The sequence below is a fragment of the Tachypleus tridentatus genome, chromosome 10, assembly GCF_004210375.1.
Source record: "Tachypleus tridentatus isolate NWPU-2018 chromosome 10, ASM421037v1, whole genome shotgun sequence".
In the NCBI taxonomy this organism is placed as follows: Eukaryota; Metazoa; Arthropoda; class Merostomata; order Xiphosura; family Limulidae; genus Tachypleus; species Tachypleus tridentatus.
The window spans coordinates 20,725,467-20,745,786 of record NC_134834.1 but is presented as its reverse complement, the minus strand read 5'-3'; the positions used below and the strand labels follow the sequence as shown (position 1 = coordinate 20,745,786).

The 20,320-nt window shown below is 37.5% G+C and overlaps 1 protein-coding gene across 5 annotated transcripts in view; it reads left to right on the top strand.

The window, feature by feature from the left end:
• The window catches only part of LOC143228848 (hormone receptor 4-like), a 126,717-nt gene extending 115,731 nt beyond the window's left edge, over positions 1 to 10,986 (top strand). For all 5 annotated transcript variants that reach the window (XM_076460240.1, XM_076460243.1, XM_076460241.1 and 2 more), the window contains exons 6-7: positions 9,747 to 10,041; positions 10,310 to 10,986. In XM_076460240.1, coding sequence (XP_076316355.1) covers positions 9,747 to 10,041; positions 10,310 to 10,521 — 507 coding nt within the window. In that variant the 3' untranslated portion in view covers positions 10,522 to 10,986. The remainder of the gene's footprint in view (positions 1 to 9,746; positions 10,042 to 10,309) is intronic.
• The last annotated feature ends 9,334 nt before the right edge of the window (positions 10,987 to 20,320 follow it).

The window sequence follows — 20,320 nt, the reverse complement described above, 5'->3', positions numbered from 1 at the left end:
TTCACCCTGATCCTTAACTCCGTGTCGGCGAAGTTGTGTTTCCTGTGGTCCCTGAGACAAAATTCTTGGGCCTATCTTTGACCATGAGCTGACTTTTATACCATACATCAAACAACTACGGGTGAAATGTACAAGAGCACTGGACATCATCCATGACCTCTCTTCCACCATTTGGGGAGCAGATCAGTGTTCTATGCTAAAGATATATCGTGCTTTTATTCGATCGAAACACGACTATGAATCACTGGTCTATGGCTCTGCCAGGACCTTGGCCTTAAATATGTTGGACCCCATTCATCCTCAAGGACTTCGGCTCTGCATTGCAGTCTCTGCATTCAGAGGTTATACACAGAGTCTCATGAACCTTCTTTGAACCTCAGCCATTTGCAACTCTCTTTACTGTATGCTTCAAAACTTCGTTCCTTATCAAAGCATCCCACCTGGGGTTGTGTTTTCCTTCCTAAATGGACCATTCTTTTTCAGAAATAGACGATTTGCCATTGCCCCTTTTGGCCTTCGTATCCAGGCACAGTTGGATGAACTGGGTCTGTCCTTGGATAACATTGCTGTATCCACTGGTCAGCCCATCCTACCGTGGTTTCTTACAGTCCTCAGATGTGACCTATCTTTAAGTCATATGAGAAGAGTAGACACTCCTGATTGGAAATACTGTCTGTTATTTACTGAACATCTTTTGAACCATCCTTCCATTCTTATTTATACAGATGATTCGACATCAGGTGACTGTGTGAGCTCTGTCATGGTTTGGTGGTTGTATGCAGAATCCCCTCTACAGCTTCTGTGTTCACTACTGAACTATACGCCATTTCTGTTACCCTGGATCACATAGAAGCTAAGCAGTACTCAAACTGCACTGACTCGCTTAGTTCTCTACTGGTCCTAGAATCGCTTCACGTTCGTTTACACCCTGTTCTCGCCGATATTCAAAACCGACTGACCCATTTCTATAACATCTACTTCTATCCAGTTTATTTGGATATTGGACCACGTTGGTATTCGCGGGAACGAGCTCGCCAACACCGCAGCTAAGTCTATTTGCTCTGGCACAATCACCACATTGTCTGTTTCATACATAGACTATGGTCCTGTATTCAAGGCTTGACTCCATGCCAGTTGGCAGTCGACTTGGAGTGAGCAACGCGAAAACAAGCTTTTCCAAATAAAACCCTAAATTGGACTTTGGCAGTCTTGCTTCCGTAAGGATCGGAAAGAGGAAGTTGTTCTAACTGGACTACGCATTGGTCACAGTTTTTCAAGTCATTGTTTTCTTTTATCTGGAACTGATGCATCAGCGTGTTCTCTGTGTAACATTCAGGTCACAATAAGCCACATTTTACTTTCGTGGCATCGTTACGACTCTCAACGGCGGCACCATTTTAAACATGGTTTGTCCTAAGGTTTGTCCTTAACGCTAGACAGTGTTATTGGTGGTGGTGACACTGTTAATCTTGGTCATGTTTTTAGTTTTTCAAGACCATTATTCTTTTCAGTGCTATTAAAAAATTAATTTATGTATTAGATCTTTTTTAATGTGATTCCTTTTTAAGAATCACAGTCCATCTAGTTCGATTTGAAATTAGAAAATGGACATAACGTCAAATAACTCGAAACCAGAACTGGAAAGGTCAACTTCAGGTGACTGACGGTGGTTTTTGTACTTACCTGTTAGTCTGCCTGGCGAGTTATGATTATTACAGTCACGCTACAGAAAGTCCTCTACAACTTGTATTACTGTATTTTTTCTCTTAATGCTGTAAACTAGATGTAAACATTGGTTTTATGCTATTTATGTTTTAAACTTTGTTTTACCTTAATTTCCTTTTATGAATTTTACTAAATTTACTTTAATTTTAACTTTTTACCAGATGTTTGACACAAATAGCCTATCTGCTTTGTGCCATAAAACACCAGATCAACCAACCAACCAGTATGGTTTGTCATGTGGAACAGGCCACTAAACATACAATAGTACAGGTAAAGCTTGGTAATATGGAACAGAACACTAAACATACACTGGTATAGGTATAATTTTGTTGTGTGGAACAGGACACTAAACAAACAATAATACAGGTATGGTTTTGTCATGTAGAAGAGGATGCTAAACATACACTAGTGTAGGTATGGTTTTGTCATGTAGAAGAGAATGCTAAACATACACTAGTGTAGGTATGGTTTTGTCATGTACATGAGGATGCTAAACGTACACTAGTGTAGGTATGGTTTTGTCATGTACATGAGGATGCTAAACATACACTAGTGTAGGTATGGTTTTGTCATGTAGAAGAGGATGCTAAACATACACTAGTGAAGGTATGGTTTTGTCATGTAGAAGAGGATGCTAAACATACACGAGTGAAGGTATGGTTTTGTCATGTAGAAGAGGATGCTAAACATACACTAGTGAAGGTATGGTTTTGTCATGTAGAAGAGGATGCTAAACATACACGAGTGAAGGTATGGTTTTGTCATGTAGAAGAGGATGCTAAACATACACTAGTGTAGGTATGGTTTTGTCATGTAGAAGAGGATGCTAAACATACACTAGTGTAGGTATGGTTTTGTCATGTAGAAGAGGATGCTAAACATACACTTGTGTAGGTATGGTTTTGTCATGTAGAAGAGGATGCTAAACATATACTAGTGTAGGTATGGTTTTGTCATGTAGAAGAGGATGCTAAACATATACTAGTGTAGGTATGGTTTTGTCATGTAGAAGAGGATGCTAAACATACATTGGTATAATTAGAGCTTCGTCATGTGATTCACAGATTTTGTAATCTTTACTATAAACTTGTCAAAAATGTTTTACACGTCCTTATCTGTAGAATCTAACCAGAAAAAAAACCTTTAGCCTGTACCACATTAAGATAATTTATTTGCATGTGCAAATTATTACGTGTGTTTGCACTTCTACAGGTAATTTTATCATACATATTTTATTTATGCTTCAGTTCTGTTTTTTTAATTGATTGTTTTACTATTATGTTCCTGAAGTCCATGTTAACAGTTACGATTTACCTGTTGACTGAAGTATTTGTTGTGACATAGATTTAAATGTAGAAAGCAGTTGTTTTTTTTTAAATACGGTTATCTCTTCCCTGTTCTCTCAAGAAGGAATTTTATTTCTGTAATTATTTGTATCGCACGTTACGATGACATTTTCGAACATACGTGGTGCAAGAATATATCTACAGCCAAGACTCAGAACTGCAATAATATTCGAGTTGTCTGTATAAAGAGCATGGAAAATCGTTATCAGGCTAGGACGTCACAAGGACCTCCTCTAGAGGGCCTGTTTATATCTATTAAATGTAACAAGAAGAAAAGAACGACCCCCACTCCTACCTTTTGAGACTTTTGTTACGTTGTTTGTTCACAGTCGTGAAATACCATAACAATGATGCTATTTGGACAGAAATACTGTAATGATGATCGGATAACCTTTGGGTTCAGGAATACCATAACAATGATGCTATTTAATGTTGGACAGAAATACTGAAATGATGATCGGATAACCTTTGGGTTCAGGAATGGCTTCCTTGTTAAGTGCAAAGCTACACAATGGGTACTTTACTCTGGGTTCACAACATGTATAGAAACCAGAATATCATAGTCACGAGTTCGGAGACTTACTGCTGAGCCAGAAATGACTCAGTGGATGCTATTGTATCAGTTCTGATGCTCAATCAGCGACTGAAAACAATATAATAATTGTATCAACCTTCACACTGATTCATAAGATTCTGTGTTTATTATAGATAGATATAACTGACATTTTTATGTCAGAGTTTATATATATATACATACATTTTTACAATATAGCAACTTAATGTTCTTAGCATAGCTGCAATAAATTATCCACAAATGGATTTCACAACTTTGGTAACTTGATTTCAGGGTTATTGAAACAAAGCATTAAACTAACAATCCATATCTCCCGGGTAGGCAGTAGTCCTCAGATGGCATATTAACAATTACTATTAATAATGTGTGTTCTATCTCCTGTGTAGACAGCAATCCTCAGATGACGAATTAACAGTTATCATTACCGATGGGTGCTGTCTCTCTTGGGTAGAAAACAGTTCTCAGACAACTTTCTAGAAAACAAGAAAAGAGCTGAATGTATTGTGTTTCATCAGAGATTTTGAAATCCATTTCTCCCACACCTACGATTGATTGGTTAATAGAAATTGTCCAAAGGCTATTTTATTCTGGTCAGTCCTGATTGTTTGTTTTGGAATTTCGCACAAAGCTACTCGAGGTCTATCTGTGCTAGCCGTCCCTAATTTAGCAGTGTAAGACTAGAGGGAAGGCAGCTAGTCATCACCACCCACCGCCAACTCTTGGGCTACTCTTTTACCAACGAAAAGTGGGATTGACCGTCACATTATACACCCCCACGGCTGGGAGGGCGAGCATGTTTAGCGCGACGCGGGCACGAACCCGCGACCCTCGGATTACGAGTCGCACGCCTTACGCGCTTGGCCATGCCAGGCCGGTCAGTCCTGAATACAAATTGTTTTAGTTAATTTTGGTGCAAAGCTACACATAGGTTATCTGCACTATGTCCAGCACGAGGAAAATTAGAATTGTGAATGACAAATTATTTCGGAGTTCAAATATTTAGATGGATTTTTTTTTTTTTTTAATTTGGCATGGATGTGTGTTTGTTTGTTTTGAATTTTTCACAAAATTACACGAGGGCTATCTGCGCTAGCCATTCCTAGAGGAAAGTTAGCTTGCCATTATCACCCAGAACCAGATTTCAGGCTACTTTTTTTCTTACTGATAGTGAGATTGTCCGTAACCTTATAACGCACCTGCAGCTGAAAACGCAAGCACGTTTGGTGTGACGGGGAATTGAACTCGCGGCCCTCAGATTACGAGTTGAGCGCTTTAACCACCTGGTGATGCCGAATAAGGGTGTGTAATTATCACAGAAACAAACGCACGTACACACATCATTACCGTCTTCAAGCTTTGTATACGAGTTACTGGTGTTGTTTGGACACAAATATTTATAATGGCAAGTAGAGAGCTGTTCTAATAATTATGTTTGATAAGAAATATTTTTTTTTTATTCAAAAGGAGTGTGTGTGCGTGTGTTTACTTATAGCAAAGCCACATCAGGCTATCTGCTGAGCCTACCGAGGGGAATCGAACCCCGATTTTGCGTCAAAAGGAAGAATAGTTTACAATAAGTTTAATGTGTTTTTTTTTTTAAATTAAAAACAAAACTAAATAATTGAGATATTTGTGTTATGCCTATCAGAAGTATCGAAAACCGTTTTCTAGTGTTGTAAGGCTGCAGACATACCGATGTGTCACTAGCGGACATTTAAAATAAGATGCGTCATAATAATTCATTTGTAAGTAAGTTAGACGCACGCACGTATTTTTATCTGAGACACCAAACCAAATTAGGTTTAAAACACGAAAGTTTAAAATAATTTCGTTGACACGAAATGAGTAAACAATTACTATACGCTAAAATTTGGATTTCAATACCCGTAGTGACGAGAGCCCAGATGGCCCATTTGTCTAAAACAACAAACAACTGATTTTCATGTAATGGAAAAATGGATTAAATAGAAGTGACCGTTGCTTAGTGAAATTCCCAATACTCTGATCTAAGAATTTTGGGTGAAAATACTATTCGGTTTATTCAAATGTAAAAGGATATCAATATGAAAAAATAATTATCCGTCTTAAAAAAAATGGTTGCCGGTTCGAATCCCCGTCGCACCAAACATGCTCGTCCTTTCAGCTGTGGGGGCGTTATAATGTTTTGGTAAATCCGTCTATTTGTTAGTGAAAGAGTAGCTCAAGAGTTGGCGGTGGGTGGTGATGATTAGCTGCCTTCCCTTTAGTCGTACACTGTTAAATTAGGGACGGCTAGCGCAGATAGCCCTCTTGTTGCTTTGCGCGAAATTTAAAACAAACAAACAAAAGGGGGTCGGCCAGTTAATAAGCCTCTAGAGTTCATCTTTGGCCGTCTCTAATTCTAAACCCCAAGGAAAGGCAGCCGTCATCAATAGGGCTATGTCTGGCTATTTAAAAAAAACAACCACCAACTCTGATTATAATTTTTATTACACGCCTACAGGAAAATTGCAGAACATGTTCTGCGATGGTATTACTCTAACCCTGCATCCATCGATGTGCAGCTCAACACATTAACCACTAATGAGAACGAGATTTGAGTGTCAATAACAACTGGAAAGACGGAAACGCATTTGAGTGTCAATAATAATATAGTTAGTAACGTGCGATATCTTTTAATTTTTCTATGAATTAAGATATATCAATAAATTAAATAAATACGTCATATTTATCGCATTTGAAGATATATAATTTTTTCTTCTAACATTTATGTTAGTTATTCTTAGGAACCTTAGACACAGAATATAAACCAGAGCATACAAATGATCAAGTGGTTTAGGCGCTCGACTCGCACCAAACATGCTCGCACTTTCAGCCGTGGAGCGTTATAATGTGACGCTCAATTCCACTAGTCGTTGGCTAAAGAGTGGCCCAAGAATTGGCTGTGGGTGGTGATGACTATCTAACTGCTGTCCCTCTGGTTTTGCCCCCCGCTAGTACAGCGATACGTCTACGGATTTACAACGCTAAAATTAGGGGCTCGATTGGCCTCGGTGGGCTCAGCAAATAGCCCGATGTGGCTTTGCTATAAGAAAACACACACTACAGTCTCACACTGCTAAATTAAGGACAGCTAGCGCAGATATCCCTCGTGTAGCGTTGTGCAAACTTCTAAAGAAACAAACAAAATATATTGTGCAGATGTGTGCAGCCTTAACTATTGCTAATGCATGTTGTACGTCACTTCTGGATAAACTTATTCAATTAATTAAAACTATATTCATTTATTTTCTACAATTTGTGTTGTTTCACTGCCTTCAAATGAGGCCCGGCATGGCCAGGCAATCCTACTATTCGTTGGTAAAAGAATAGCCCAAGAGTTGGCGGTGGGTGGTGATGACTAGCCGCCTTCCCTTTAGTCTTACACTACTAAATTAGGGACGGCTAGCGCAGATAGCCCTCGAGTAGCTTTTTGCGACATTCAAAAAACAAAACAAACAAACAACTGCCTTCAATCATATTAAAATATATCAAGTGGTTTAAATAATTAAAAAATATGTTATTGAAAATTTTCTTTCGTCTGAAATTAATTTAATTATATTAAATAAACTTATACTTGATTAAATCTACTAGTAATTTCTTCTGTTAAAAGATGAAAGCAATGTTCTAGTTAATATGTCTGTTAAGTGTCGGTGGACACAGCAGGTAGCTTGATATGGCTTTGCTATAAACACACACCTTGAGCAGTTTTTCGTTGAAATTCGAAATACTATGTTTGTTTTGAATTAAGCACAAAGCAACACAATGGGCTTCCTGTGTTCTGTTCATCACGGGTATCGAAACTCGGTTTCTAGCGTTGTAAGTTTGCAGACATGACGCTGTGCTACCAAAGAGCCAATTCAAAACAACCCAAGTTTCTGTCCAAACTTCCCGATTCTTCGTTTCAATTACCTTTGTCTACTAAACACACGTGCAGCAAGTTTTCTGCACCTTTTACGCAGAATGTTAAAATAAATACTTAACGGGTTCAAGAACGCTCAACCGAATCGTTGACGTATGAAAATGATCTGTGTTCACAAGCAAAAGTTGGCAAACATGACTGACTATTTACCAAACTGTGCGAAACAAGGCGTTTCTGCACGATGTTAAACTATTGTTGTTTTGGAACACAACGTCGAAGAAAATTATTTAAGATAACTGGATACTTCGTTTGAAGGTAGTTCCAATGTCATATAACCATAAATGAATAATAATAAAAAAAATCTAATATAAACGACCTTGTTATCTAAGTCACCCTATCTGACGCAATATGGTAATAACCCGCGTCGCAAGAACCTTGTTTGTATGTTTGTTTGTTTTGAATTTCGCTCATAGCTACATGCAGGCTATCTGCGCTAGCCGACCCTAATCTAGCAGTGTAACCGACCACCTGGCCATGCCGGGTCACACAGTGTATTTGTAATTTAAGACACTTCAAAGTCACAAGAGTTTCAGGTGTCTCCTTTTGGCCAATAAACGCTATTAGAAACCATACGTAGTACGACACATAATCCATTTTACATACGTAAAATAGAGAACAAACAACATATCTTACTCTGTTATGGTACGTTTCTTTTACATATTGTAATAAGCCGTTTAATAAAAATACAACTGAGAAGTTTGTATGCAGTGTAAGAATAGAAGAAAGGCAATTAATCATCACCACCCACCGCCAACTCTTGGGCTACTCTTTCACAAACGAATAGTGAGATTGACCGTCATATTATAATGCTCCCACGGCTGAAAGAGCGAGCATGTTTGGCGTGACGGGGATTCGAACTCGCGACCCTCAGATTACGATTCGAGCGCCATAACCTCCCGGTCATGCTGGCCTTCTTGGGCAAACTTACCGCTGTTCCATCAGAACTATAAATCATCCTTTGTTAATTAATAACTACATGTTTTCTCTCTACCCACTGTCCATAAACTGTGAGTGATTTATTTAGTTTAATCGCAAATATGTACAATATGCGTTGGGACTACAGTTAGGATTGATCCCCGAATTTTAGAGTTACAAGACATAAACCTTACTGTTTTTTTAATTTCGCGCAAAGCTACTCGAGGGCTATCTGTGCTAGCCGTCCCTAATTTAGAAGTGTAAGACTAGAGGGAAGGCAGTTAGTCATCACCACTCACCGCCAACTCTTGGGCTACTCTTTTACCAACGAATAGTGGGATTGATCGTCACATAATAAAGCCCCCACGGCTGAAAGGGCGAGCATGTTTTTGGTGCGACCTGGATTCGAACCCGTGATCCTCGGATCACGGATCCTTAACACACTTGGACGTGCCGGGCCCTTAATCTTACTGTCTAGACATCAGGAGAGGAGTGGGTGTAGAACAACAGGGATGCGATTTTCCTTCAAAACCAAATAAAAGATAAACATAAACCAATGAAAAGGGAACTAAGAGCAAGTGAAAGGTTAATTACAGCAAAATGAACACTTCTGCAAAGCTACACAATCTACTCTTTGTCCACCATGGACAATCGAACTTCGTCAGTTATGAACTACGAAACCAGTAAAACAAGAAAAATAATTGATTTGTTTTAACGTGTGCATTGTTTATCTACAAAGACGAGTCGAGTACTTTGTATTTATATTTAATCAATCTGTGTTTTTACAAAACGTCAGAATAATGGTGTGGAACAACTATAAGCCACCCGCTACTACAGAGGTATATCTCGGGATTTACTACGCTAAAATCAGGCGTTCGAGTCCCCGCGGTGGGCTGAGTAGATAGCCCCATGTGGCTTTACTATAAGAAAAACACACGTAACAACTAAAAAATTCAAAGCGGAGATTTCATTTTGACAGCGCACCATTTTTAATTAATAACTTAATTAAGAACGTCAAAATTGTGGTATTTTCAACAATCAACAATCGCTCTTATTGTGCCGCGACAAGTAAGTGTTTGAGGTATTTCTCAAAAGTGTAATTTAGAACGGTGAGTTTTGGAAGAGTTGTAATGGTTAAATTAAATATCTATCTTTGGAATATTGTAGTCGTTCATGTTTATATGTCAATTAGTGAAAGCATAACTCGCTTAAAGCCTTCATTTGTCATTTGATCTTTCTCACACAGCTGTTGACCCACAAATGGCACGAGCTTCTGGTGCTGACCACGTGTGCTTATCAGGCTATCCACGGACCGGTCAAGGGTTCTGAAACGAGCCTTGAACAGGACATAGCTGCTGGCCTTTGTCGTCTTCAGAACTGTCTAGCTGTTATGATGGGACGCCCAATCACGCTTGAGCAGCTACGTTTAGAAGCTGGCCCCCTGGTGGAGCATCTTACCCAGCTGAGCTCCGCATTCCGACGGATGAAGTTGTGTGTCGAAGAGTATGTTTGCCTCAAGGTGATCATCATGCTTAACCAAGGTGAGAGAAATTATCACAGTTTCAATGTCGTTTCAATTACTAATTATTTGCACAAAGAATTATACGTGCAGTGTTTATCAACAATGAACTTATGCAAGCATCCAGTAAGTCATTTGTTGGTAACTTTGTAAAATTTCTACTCCTAAAAAGTAGGGAAAAAAATCATTTTTTCGTATTCCCTACGTAAAGTTTCTAGTAAATCTTTACTCGAATCAGTAGCAAGAACTTCACATTTAAAGTCAGTCTCAAATTTCCTGTTCTTCCACAGAGAAGTACCAAGGTCAACGGGAACTCGAGGTAATCCAAGAACGTTACTTAACAATTCTTCGCGAATTCACCGAGCACCGTTTCCCTCAGCAACCCAGTCGATTTAATGACCTCCTAGCTCGCCTTCCAGAAGTTCATGCAGCAGCTGGACTATTGCTCCAGAGCAAGATGTTTTACGTTCCATTTATACTTAACACTAGCATCAGTAGATAGCGACTGGTACCTGGCAGTATGTTTGGTTTTTGAAACTCGCATACACGTGGAGCAACCATCAAAAGACGGGAGGACCTCAAATTATCGTCTCAACACCTGTAAAATGAAAGGGGATCTTCCCCGACTAGTCAGCTCCTGGGTTAGCCAGCTATACCAAGATGGAGGCAACAGGATGCCACACTGGCCAAGTGTGAAGTGTGAGATGTAAACCTCTGTATGGTTCTGTGCAATAATTGGTGCGGATGAGAAAATAATGTTCCTGTAAAGGCAGACCCTGAGAAACAGCGGATGAAACGTGACAAAGTCTCGTGTCTAGGCTCACTTTAACAAACAAATATATATATATATATATATATATATTTCCCAGGTTTAAACTGTATAATTTCTTTTGTGGATGTTGCATAGTTCATGTTGTGGAGATTGCGAACTCTTAGTGTAATAAAGTGACACTTTTGGCATGTCTCATTTGTCTGATTCTGTGTCAGTTTAAAATGTTAGAGCCAGCAGTGGTGTAGATTAGAAGCATTGCAACATCTACAAGGTGTAAAACAAAACAAAATAAAAAAAAAACAGTCCAGACCAGATTTTGAAAAGGCGCTCAGCGACTGGGCGAGCGTGTGCCTCAATGAAATTTGATGTTACATAAAACCTCGTGACCACTAAGAAAAGGCTTAATATCTATGAGTGATCACAGAGATGGCAAGTATTCTGATTATATTCTAATTCCTCTGTTTGTTGTTAAACATTGTTTTTCAAAAAAAATATTTGTTGAATTTAGGCTGGCTCACAGGAAACCTGCGACCGTTTTCTCCAGTCAACCTGAGAAATGCGACCTCGCAATTCCCGAAAGTTGTCGGCAGAACCTAGTCACTAACCAGACGAGTTTAATAATGAAACATTAAAAATAAACCTCTCAAATGTTACGTAGAAATAACACATTTTTCTTTTTGTTCCTGATATAACAGCCTTTTTTAAGCCTTTTCTCAAAGTCATTATTTCCTTGTATGAGACAAGTTATCTTGTTGGACACAAAGTTTCTAACACACTACATTAGAAAACGTGGCCTTACACCTAGTGACCAGAAACGTTTTTTTTTGTTGTTGTTTAGAATTTAACTTTCGCAGGTTTCTAAAACAGAACTACAATTGATTTGATATTATTAATAAAAATAGATGGCTCTCTAGCGCAAAAATGTTGTTTTTATTTAATTGAACACTCACTCAACGTTTCACTTTACGCTTTGTTCACGAGTGTTCACTAAAACACAAACCGAAATCACGCTTTGCACTGTCACTAAAGAAGCTGTGAAGCGAAACGTTGAGTATTTAATTTCGTAAAAGCAAACACTTTGGTGTTTGTTACAAGGTCGTTTATTTCTATTATTAATACGTCCTCTATACACCGATATGCACTATGGAAATTAAATAACGTGTATACTATTATGTTTTTGATAAATACTCTAATGAAAATCAAAGAAATAGAATAGCAAATAATAACAAAGAAAAACTACTACTACTACGTCACATGAAAATCATAACTAAATTATTGTAAGGAACATTAACCTCTTTGAGGTAGTTCTTTATCTGAAGTTTGTAATACAAACAAACAAATCTTATTTTGTCTAATAATTTTGACCTTAACAATGGTTGATGTAACAACATATTTTTACAACAATATTGAGTACAAATGCTGCGAATGGCTATTTGTCCTGCAAACAATGGTTTTGTTTCTTGGCTTCTTCATCCGCCTACAATATTCTGTTATTGTTGTTCTTGTTTTATTACCAGTAAATCAAAACTAGACCATTTCTTCATTATGACTGAAAAAAATAGGGTTAATAAACCCGTGGACGTTAATTCTTTAGTCGATTATGACTTTTAACCGTTTCGATATATTTATGCGTATGTACTCGTAGTTCAGGTCTGTTAAAAGTCGTTCCCCGCTGGCACAGCAATAAGTCCACGGAATTACAACGCTAAAATCAGGGGTTCAATTCCCCTCGGTGCACTCAGCAAATAGCTTCATGTGGCTTTACTATACGAAAAAACAAACAATATATTTAAAGTTAGTATGCTGTAAAACACTATTTGTCTTCATGTAACACTTGCACAGAGTCGTGATGCCTATTTCCTTGACAGACAGACACACACACACACAGGGATATATTTCAGGGGAAAAATTGGTGATATTTAGGGGTGTTTTTACATGTATAAACTAAGAAAATTTAGGGTCAAAGTTCGTTTAAACGTGATGAATGGCGCTCACATAAAAACAGGCAATATGTATTTGAATAAAAGTAACGAGAAGTAATAATGTGATATCTTCTTCTGTTTTATTTTTAAGGGTCTGAACCTGTAAAACTTTAGAGACTTTCTTAAACACCGTTTTTATTGCATTTCGCGCACAATTACCGAAACTACCTGCGCTAGCTGCCCTCCCTTCAGTGGCACAGCGACATATCTGCGAACTTACAACGCCAGAACCGGGTTTGAATACCCGAGGTGGGCAGAGCACAGACAGCCCACTGTGTAGCTTTGTGCTTTAGTACAAGTAAATAAAACTAGCTGCCCCTAATTTAGAAGTAACGGACCAGAGGGAAGGCAGCTAATAAACACCACCCACCGCCAACTCTTGAGCTAATCTAATCAAATAGTGGGATTAACCGTAGGTTTATAACGGTCTTATGGCTGAAAGGTCGTATTATAAAAGAGGATTTAAAAAGTGGTAAGGTTAAAACTGCTGGAAATTCCGTATATAATCGTGAAACAAAATCTGTGAAGACGATACTAACGGTGAAGAATACCTGTACTGAAGAGACTTGAAATAAGTCTTGGATTTGTAAAGCTAGAAAAAACAACAACAAGGTGAATCATTCCTTGTTGGTCACCGGAGTAATTTTCCTTTCGACACTGAAGAAGTTAATTCGCGGCTCACTCCTTTTTAATATCTTCATATATTCATGTAGCGTATGCAAAACCTTGTTATATCTACCTTTTGGTAGTATCTACACGCCAATTCTACTGACAGCTCTGATTGGTTGCTTGTTAAACACAAAGATACAGAATGGGCTATCTGTTTCGTGTCCACCACGAGTATCGAAAGCTGGTTTTTTAGTGTTATGAGTCTACTGACGTCCCACTGAGCCACTGGTGGTGCGTGCCTATAAGTATACATAAAATCATATTTGAGGTACAATTATACCCTTATCATACTGATTCCAGAAAGGGACTGTTGGAGTTTTATTTTAAAAAAATATATAGTGGGCGGGATTCATCGGTTACGAAAACCTTATAACAAAATCCACGTGCCCATTGGTGTACTATTTCAGACTCAATACACATTACTGCATTAATTAATTTTGTCAAATATCTGAGTATAATATTAATATATTGTGTTTATATCTCAAAAGTGTGAAAAGATCTGTAGTCAGAATAGAGAACTTGAAAGCGCTAAACCAAAGAATAATGGATGAATATTGATAAAAAAAACAATGTTTGTTACTAAGCACAAACCCATTTAAAGGGCTATCTGTGCTCTGGCCATTCAAGTATCGAAACCCAGTTTATAGCGGTATAAGTTCGCAGGCATTCTACTGTGCCACTTGGGGGCGTTCGTGAGAGTGGCGAAATACATGCATAAGAGAAATCTTATGAAGTTTAGTTTAATTGCATATTGTGTGTGGGTTCCTGCCTTTGATATCAAAAAATTCAAAATTTTAACTTTGTTTAGGCTAAAATATAAACAGACCAGTTTTATCGGAGGCCATACAGATGGTTCAATGGCCTACGGAAAGGGTAGAGAGAGAGGTAAAGGAACAATCGCATCAGGAAGGAAACCGGCCCCAATAATTAGGTCAGTAAGCCGTTCACCCCTCTGGAAATGAGACCACGTGGTGCACCGTTACGGTCTTGTGACCTCGCCTCGTTATTTACGTAGTCATAAACACGTCGGACAGGATGCCTACGCGTAGAAGGCCGACCTGTTTGGCTGGCTATGTTGTACAGGCAGCGCCCAAGAAAACAGTGACTGCATCTTCCTGTTTCGAAATGGCCTTAGCTTTGGCCTTGTAAGCTGCATGCCGTGGTGGTTACAGAAGGGTTTCTGAACACGTGCCTATAACGCCGCATAACACCCGCTTCCCTAGTGGCCTACTTCGAGGGCAGTCGCTTCATCGAGACGCAGGACTTTCACCAAAGCTTCTTTTACTTTCTTTTATTATTATTATTTGTTAATGTTTTAAATAGGAAGTCTTCGTGGGCTCGAAGAGAGAAACGCATTTCGCAAAATTAGATAAGAGCGTGGACTCTCAAGTTTAATTACATCCGGATGATGTTTAAACACTTAATGTATGTTTAGACTGATAAGAAATATCGATAGTTTATACCTCCCTATTAAATGTGTAAGTAATAAAATCTTATGGGATTATAATAGCGATGGATTAAAGGACCAAACGAGTAAGAGCTCTAGAAGGATTAGTGTTAGTGACTGGTTAAACGATAAGTCACACAGAAGGATTAGTGTTAGTGAGTGGATAAACGATAAGTGACACAGAAGGATTAGTGTTAGTGACTGGATAAACGATAAGTCACACAGAAGGATCTAGAAGGATTAGTGTTACTGACTGGATGAACGATAAGTCACACAGAAGGATTAGTATTACTGAGTGGATAAACGATAAGTCACACAGAAGGATTAGTGTTAGTGACGGGAATAAACGATAAGTCACACAGAAGGATCTGGAAGGATTAGTGTCACTGAGTGGATGAACGATAAGTCACACAGAAGGATCTAGAAGGATTAGTATTACTGAGTGGATAAGCGATAAGTCACACAGAAGGATTAATGTCACTGACTGGATAAACGATAAGTCACACAGAAGGATCTAGAAGGATTAGTGTTACTGAGTGGATAAACGATAAGTCACACAGAAGGATCTAGAAGGATTAGTGTTACTGAGTGGATAAACGATAAGTCACACAGAAGGATCTAGAAGGATTAGTGTCACTGAGTGGATAAACGATAAGTCACACAGAAGGACCTAGAAGGATTAGTGTCACTGAGTGGATAAACGATAAGTCACACAGAAGGATCTAGAAGGATTAGTGTTACTGAGTGGATAAACGATAAGTCACACAGAAGGATCTAGAAGGATTAGTGTTACTGAGTGGATAAGCGATAAGTCACACAGAAGGATCTAGAAGGATTAGTGTCACTGAGTGGATAAACGATAAGTCACACAGAAGGATCTAGAAGGATTAGTGTTACTGAGTGGATAAACGATAAGTCACACAGAAGGATCTAGAAGGATTAGTGTCACTGAGTGGATAAACGATAAGTCACACAGAAGGATCTAGAAGGATTAGTGTTACTGAGTGGATAAACGATAAGTCACACAGAAGGATCTAGAAGGATTAGTGTTACTGAGTGGATAAACGATAAGTCACACAGAAGGATCTAGAAGGATTAGTGTCACTGAGTGGATAAACGATAAGTCACACAGAAGGATCTAGAAGGGTTAGTGAGTGGATAAACGATAAGTCACACAGAAGGATCTAGAAGGATTAGTGTCACTGAGTGGATAAACGATAAGTCACACAGAAGGATCTAGAAGGATTAGTATTACTGAGTGGATAAGCGATAAGTCACACAGAAGGATTAATGTCACTGACTGGATAAACGATAAGTCACACAGAAGGATTAGTGTTACTGAGTGGATAAACGATAAGTCACACAGAAGGATTAGTGTTACTGAGTGGATAAACGATAAGTCACACAGAAGGATTAGTGTTACTGACTGGATAAACGATAAGTCACACAGAAGGGTTAGTGTTACTGACTGGATAAACGATAAGTCACACAGAAGGATTAGTGTTACTGAGTGGATAAACGATAAGTCACACAGAAGGATCTAGAAGGATTAGTGTTACTGAGTGGATAAACGATAAGTCACACAGAAGGATCTAGAAGGATTAGTGTCACTGAGTGGATAAACGATAAGTCACACAGAAGTATCTAGAAGAATTAGTGTTACTGAGTGGATAAACGATAAGTCACACAGAAGGATCGAGAAGGATTAGTGTCACTGAGTGGATAAACGATAAGTCACACAGAAGGATCTAGAAGGGTTAGTGACTGGATAAACGATAAGTCACACAGAAGGATTAGTGTTACTGACTGGATAAACGATAAGTCACACAGAAGGATTAGTGTTACTGACTGGATAAACGATAAGTCACACAGAAGGATCTAGAAGGATTAGTGTTACTGAGTGGATAAACGATAAGTCACACAGAAGGATCGAGAAGGATTAGTGTCACTGAGTGGATAAACGATAAGTCACACAGAAGGATCTAGAAGGGTTAGTGACTGGATAAACGATAAGTCACACAGAAGAATTAGTGTCACTGAGTGGATAAACGATAAGTCACACAGAAGGATTAGTATTACTGAGTGGATAAACGATAAGTCACACAGAAGGGTTAGTGTTACTGACTGGATAAACGATAAGTCACACAGAAGGATTAGTGTCACTGACTGGATAAACGATAAGTCACACAGAAGGATTAGTGTTACTGACTGGATAAACGATAAGTCACACAGAAGGATTAGTGTTACTGACTGGATAAACGATAAGTCACACAGAAGGATTAGTGTTAGTGACTGGATAAACGATAAGTCACACAGAAGGGTTAGTGTTACTGACTGGATAAACGATAAGTCACACAGAAGGATTAGTGTCACTGACTGGATAAACGATAAGTCACACAGAAGGATTAGTGTCACTGACTGGATAAACGATAAGTCACACAGAAGGAAGTTTGAGAGTGGAACATCGGCCAAGTTACGGATTTCAAAGAACAAAACGGGTAAAAATTCTTACAAGATCAGACAAGTGAAATCAGTCAGATATCCCTCCGTGACAAACAAGTGAAATGTATCCCTTGATTAGGCAAGAAACAGAGAAAAGGGCTCAATAGGATTAGACTCGGAAAAGCCTTATAACAGATGAAAGTTAACTCTTACAGCATTATATTAACGAGCTATCTGACAAAATTAGGATAATATTTCAAGATCAGGCAACTAAAAGAAGTAACGGGATTTAAAAATAAGTTACTATTGTTGGTATTTTGAGAGACAGTATCGGAATTCATACACGAGTGATATATGAATCTGTAATACATTTATTTATAAAATAAAATATTACCGAGACAATACTGAAACACTTCCCGTGCTGGTTATTTTCAGCGAATGTAAAACAAACTTGCAATGGAAAAAAATTATTTTGTGTTCGAATGTAACGGTGGTAATGTTTCTCATTTTTCTTCATACTTTTAATTATGACCCTTGACCTTCAATAACATTTTCATTAAAGTTATGTATTAACTATTTTTCTTTTCAAATATTTCTTTCGCCTATTTTCATCGTCCTTCTCAAAAATATAATTATGCTTATAATACTTACAATTATCCAGGTAAACCCACCTGGACAAAAATAATATTTACAAACCCACTCTTGTAGTTGAATATTGATTAATTAAAATTGTGAAGTATAATCAAAAATATATTTCAAACTCTTAAAGTGTCGAGTTCACGGCTAAAACAATAATAAACGCGCATGCGCTGAACTGATTATGATAAAAGCACCATCTAACGGCGTTAACGTAATATTTAAAATACGTTTTATGTTTACTATATATATATTTTCAACACTACATTTTAATATAGCAAATTAATTATACTCAGCCTTAAATAAAATATTTTTTTCAACAAGCATTAAGAGAATATTTAAATTCACGAACTTTAGTTTTTATTCAACTTAAGCCTTTTATAATTTAAATAGTTTTATTAAACAAGTGAAGATTTTTAGTTTTGGATTAATTTGTTAAATATTTTCTTGTTTTATCAAATAAATATTTATTTTTTTTATGGAGAGGAATATATAAGTGGAAACTTTAGAATAATACAAATTTTCCGTTAATATTCGATTTCATTCTTTCCTACGATGTCCCAAATAGGCATACCAAAATAGAAAAATATCACAGATGCGCTAACGTATATAATTGTTAATTCTAGATAAAATATAACAGTATACATTAAAAATAAAATATATTTTCATAGCTAGCTAGCTAGTTCCCTTAAATTACTTTTACTTAAGCCCAAGCAAAAATATAAAACAATGCAGAGTTTTGTTTTTCATAGGTTCTTACGCTACAGAGATTTGAGGTTAAGACTAGCCATTGTTTCAATATACTTATTGTTCAACATACTTGATTAACTGCTTTTATTGTTAACCTTGTATATGGAGTATTTGCTCAGAACTGCATCAGGACTATCTGTGCTAGCGGTTCCTTATTTTCAACTGATAAACTGAAAGAAATGTTTACTTTCATTTCATGAACTAGACCACGAAATGTGGAGTTTCTGTGATAGCAGGACACGGCCCATGAACCTTTATATTCATAGCCCCACTTGTTTAATTATAACATAAATGTTCATGATTTCACTGGCCTTAAACTTACGTAATAAAAGTTTTTTTGTTTTTTTTAAAGCCCATAAGCCTAATTTCACAAGTAGCATACGTCTTTTCTTATCCACCCACCTTCAGAACTATTGTTAGAGAATATGTTAAATTCAACAACAAAGATATATAAAATAATAAAATATTTAGCTCAAATACATTTATAAATTTGCTACGTTAACTTACAGGTATTAATCTTTAAAAATTTCCAAAATCGTACCATGAAAATACAAACCGTTTTGAATGTAAACGTGTTGCATGTTTTTTTTTAACTATTTTTGATTGTAAATATAAAACAAAGATTTTTAAGCTGATAGTTAATTTGATTCTGTACAAATCGAAATTCAAAGTTTTTCACCAGAGTTTCCTTACAGTTTACCTAAAGAGGTCAGATTAACTGACAGTTTACCTGAATTAAGTAGGTTCACTGACAGTTTTTTTTAAGGGATCAGCTTTACTTTCAATTTATCTAAAGAGGTAAGATTTACTGACAGTTTACATGAATGGATTAGGTTTACCTAAAGGGCTCGGGCTTAATGATAGTCGACCTAAATGTATCTGGTTCTGTTATAATTTAATTACTGTTTATAAATATATATATATATATATATTGTGAAGAAAAAAAATAGCCCGGTATGGCCAGTTGGATAAGACACTCGACTCGCAATCCGAGGGTCGCGGGTTCAAATCCCCGTCATACCAAACATGCTCGCTCCTTCAGTCGTGGGGGCGTTATAATATGGCAGTCAATCCCACTCTTCGTCAGTAGCTCAAGAGTTGGCGGTGGGTGGTGATGACCAGCTCCCTTCCCTCTAGCCTTACACTGCTAAATCAGGGACGGCTAGCCCAGATAGCCCTCGTATAGCTTTGCGCAAAATTCAAAATAAACAAACAAGCCTAGAAAAAATTACACTAGGTGGCGCTTAATTGAAGATAGCAATAATTCAACCTCAACGACCTTGTATGTTTGATTCGAACATCAGAAAATCTCGAGAAGTAGTTTGATATACTTTTGTGTACCATTTGAAGAAAAAATGGATAACTTATTAATCGCTGAAATTCGGCCCATATGTCGTCATGCACGAACAAGTCGCGAAAGTTTTGGTGTAACATTTGTATATTTACATACTTGAATTAGGAACATATTATTTAAACACGTTGTGTAATATCAGTTGGTTATAGTAGTAAATATGGTTAAAGGTAAGGACAATCTTTCTATAACATCTACAGATATCGGGTTTGAAAACTACCTCTTTTATTTGACTGTTAACCCTTGTGACAT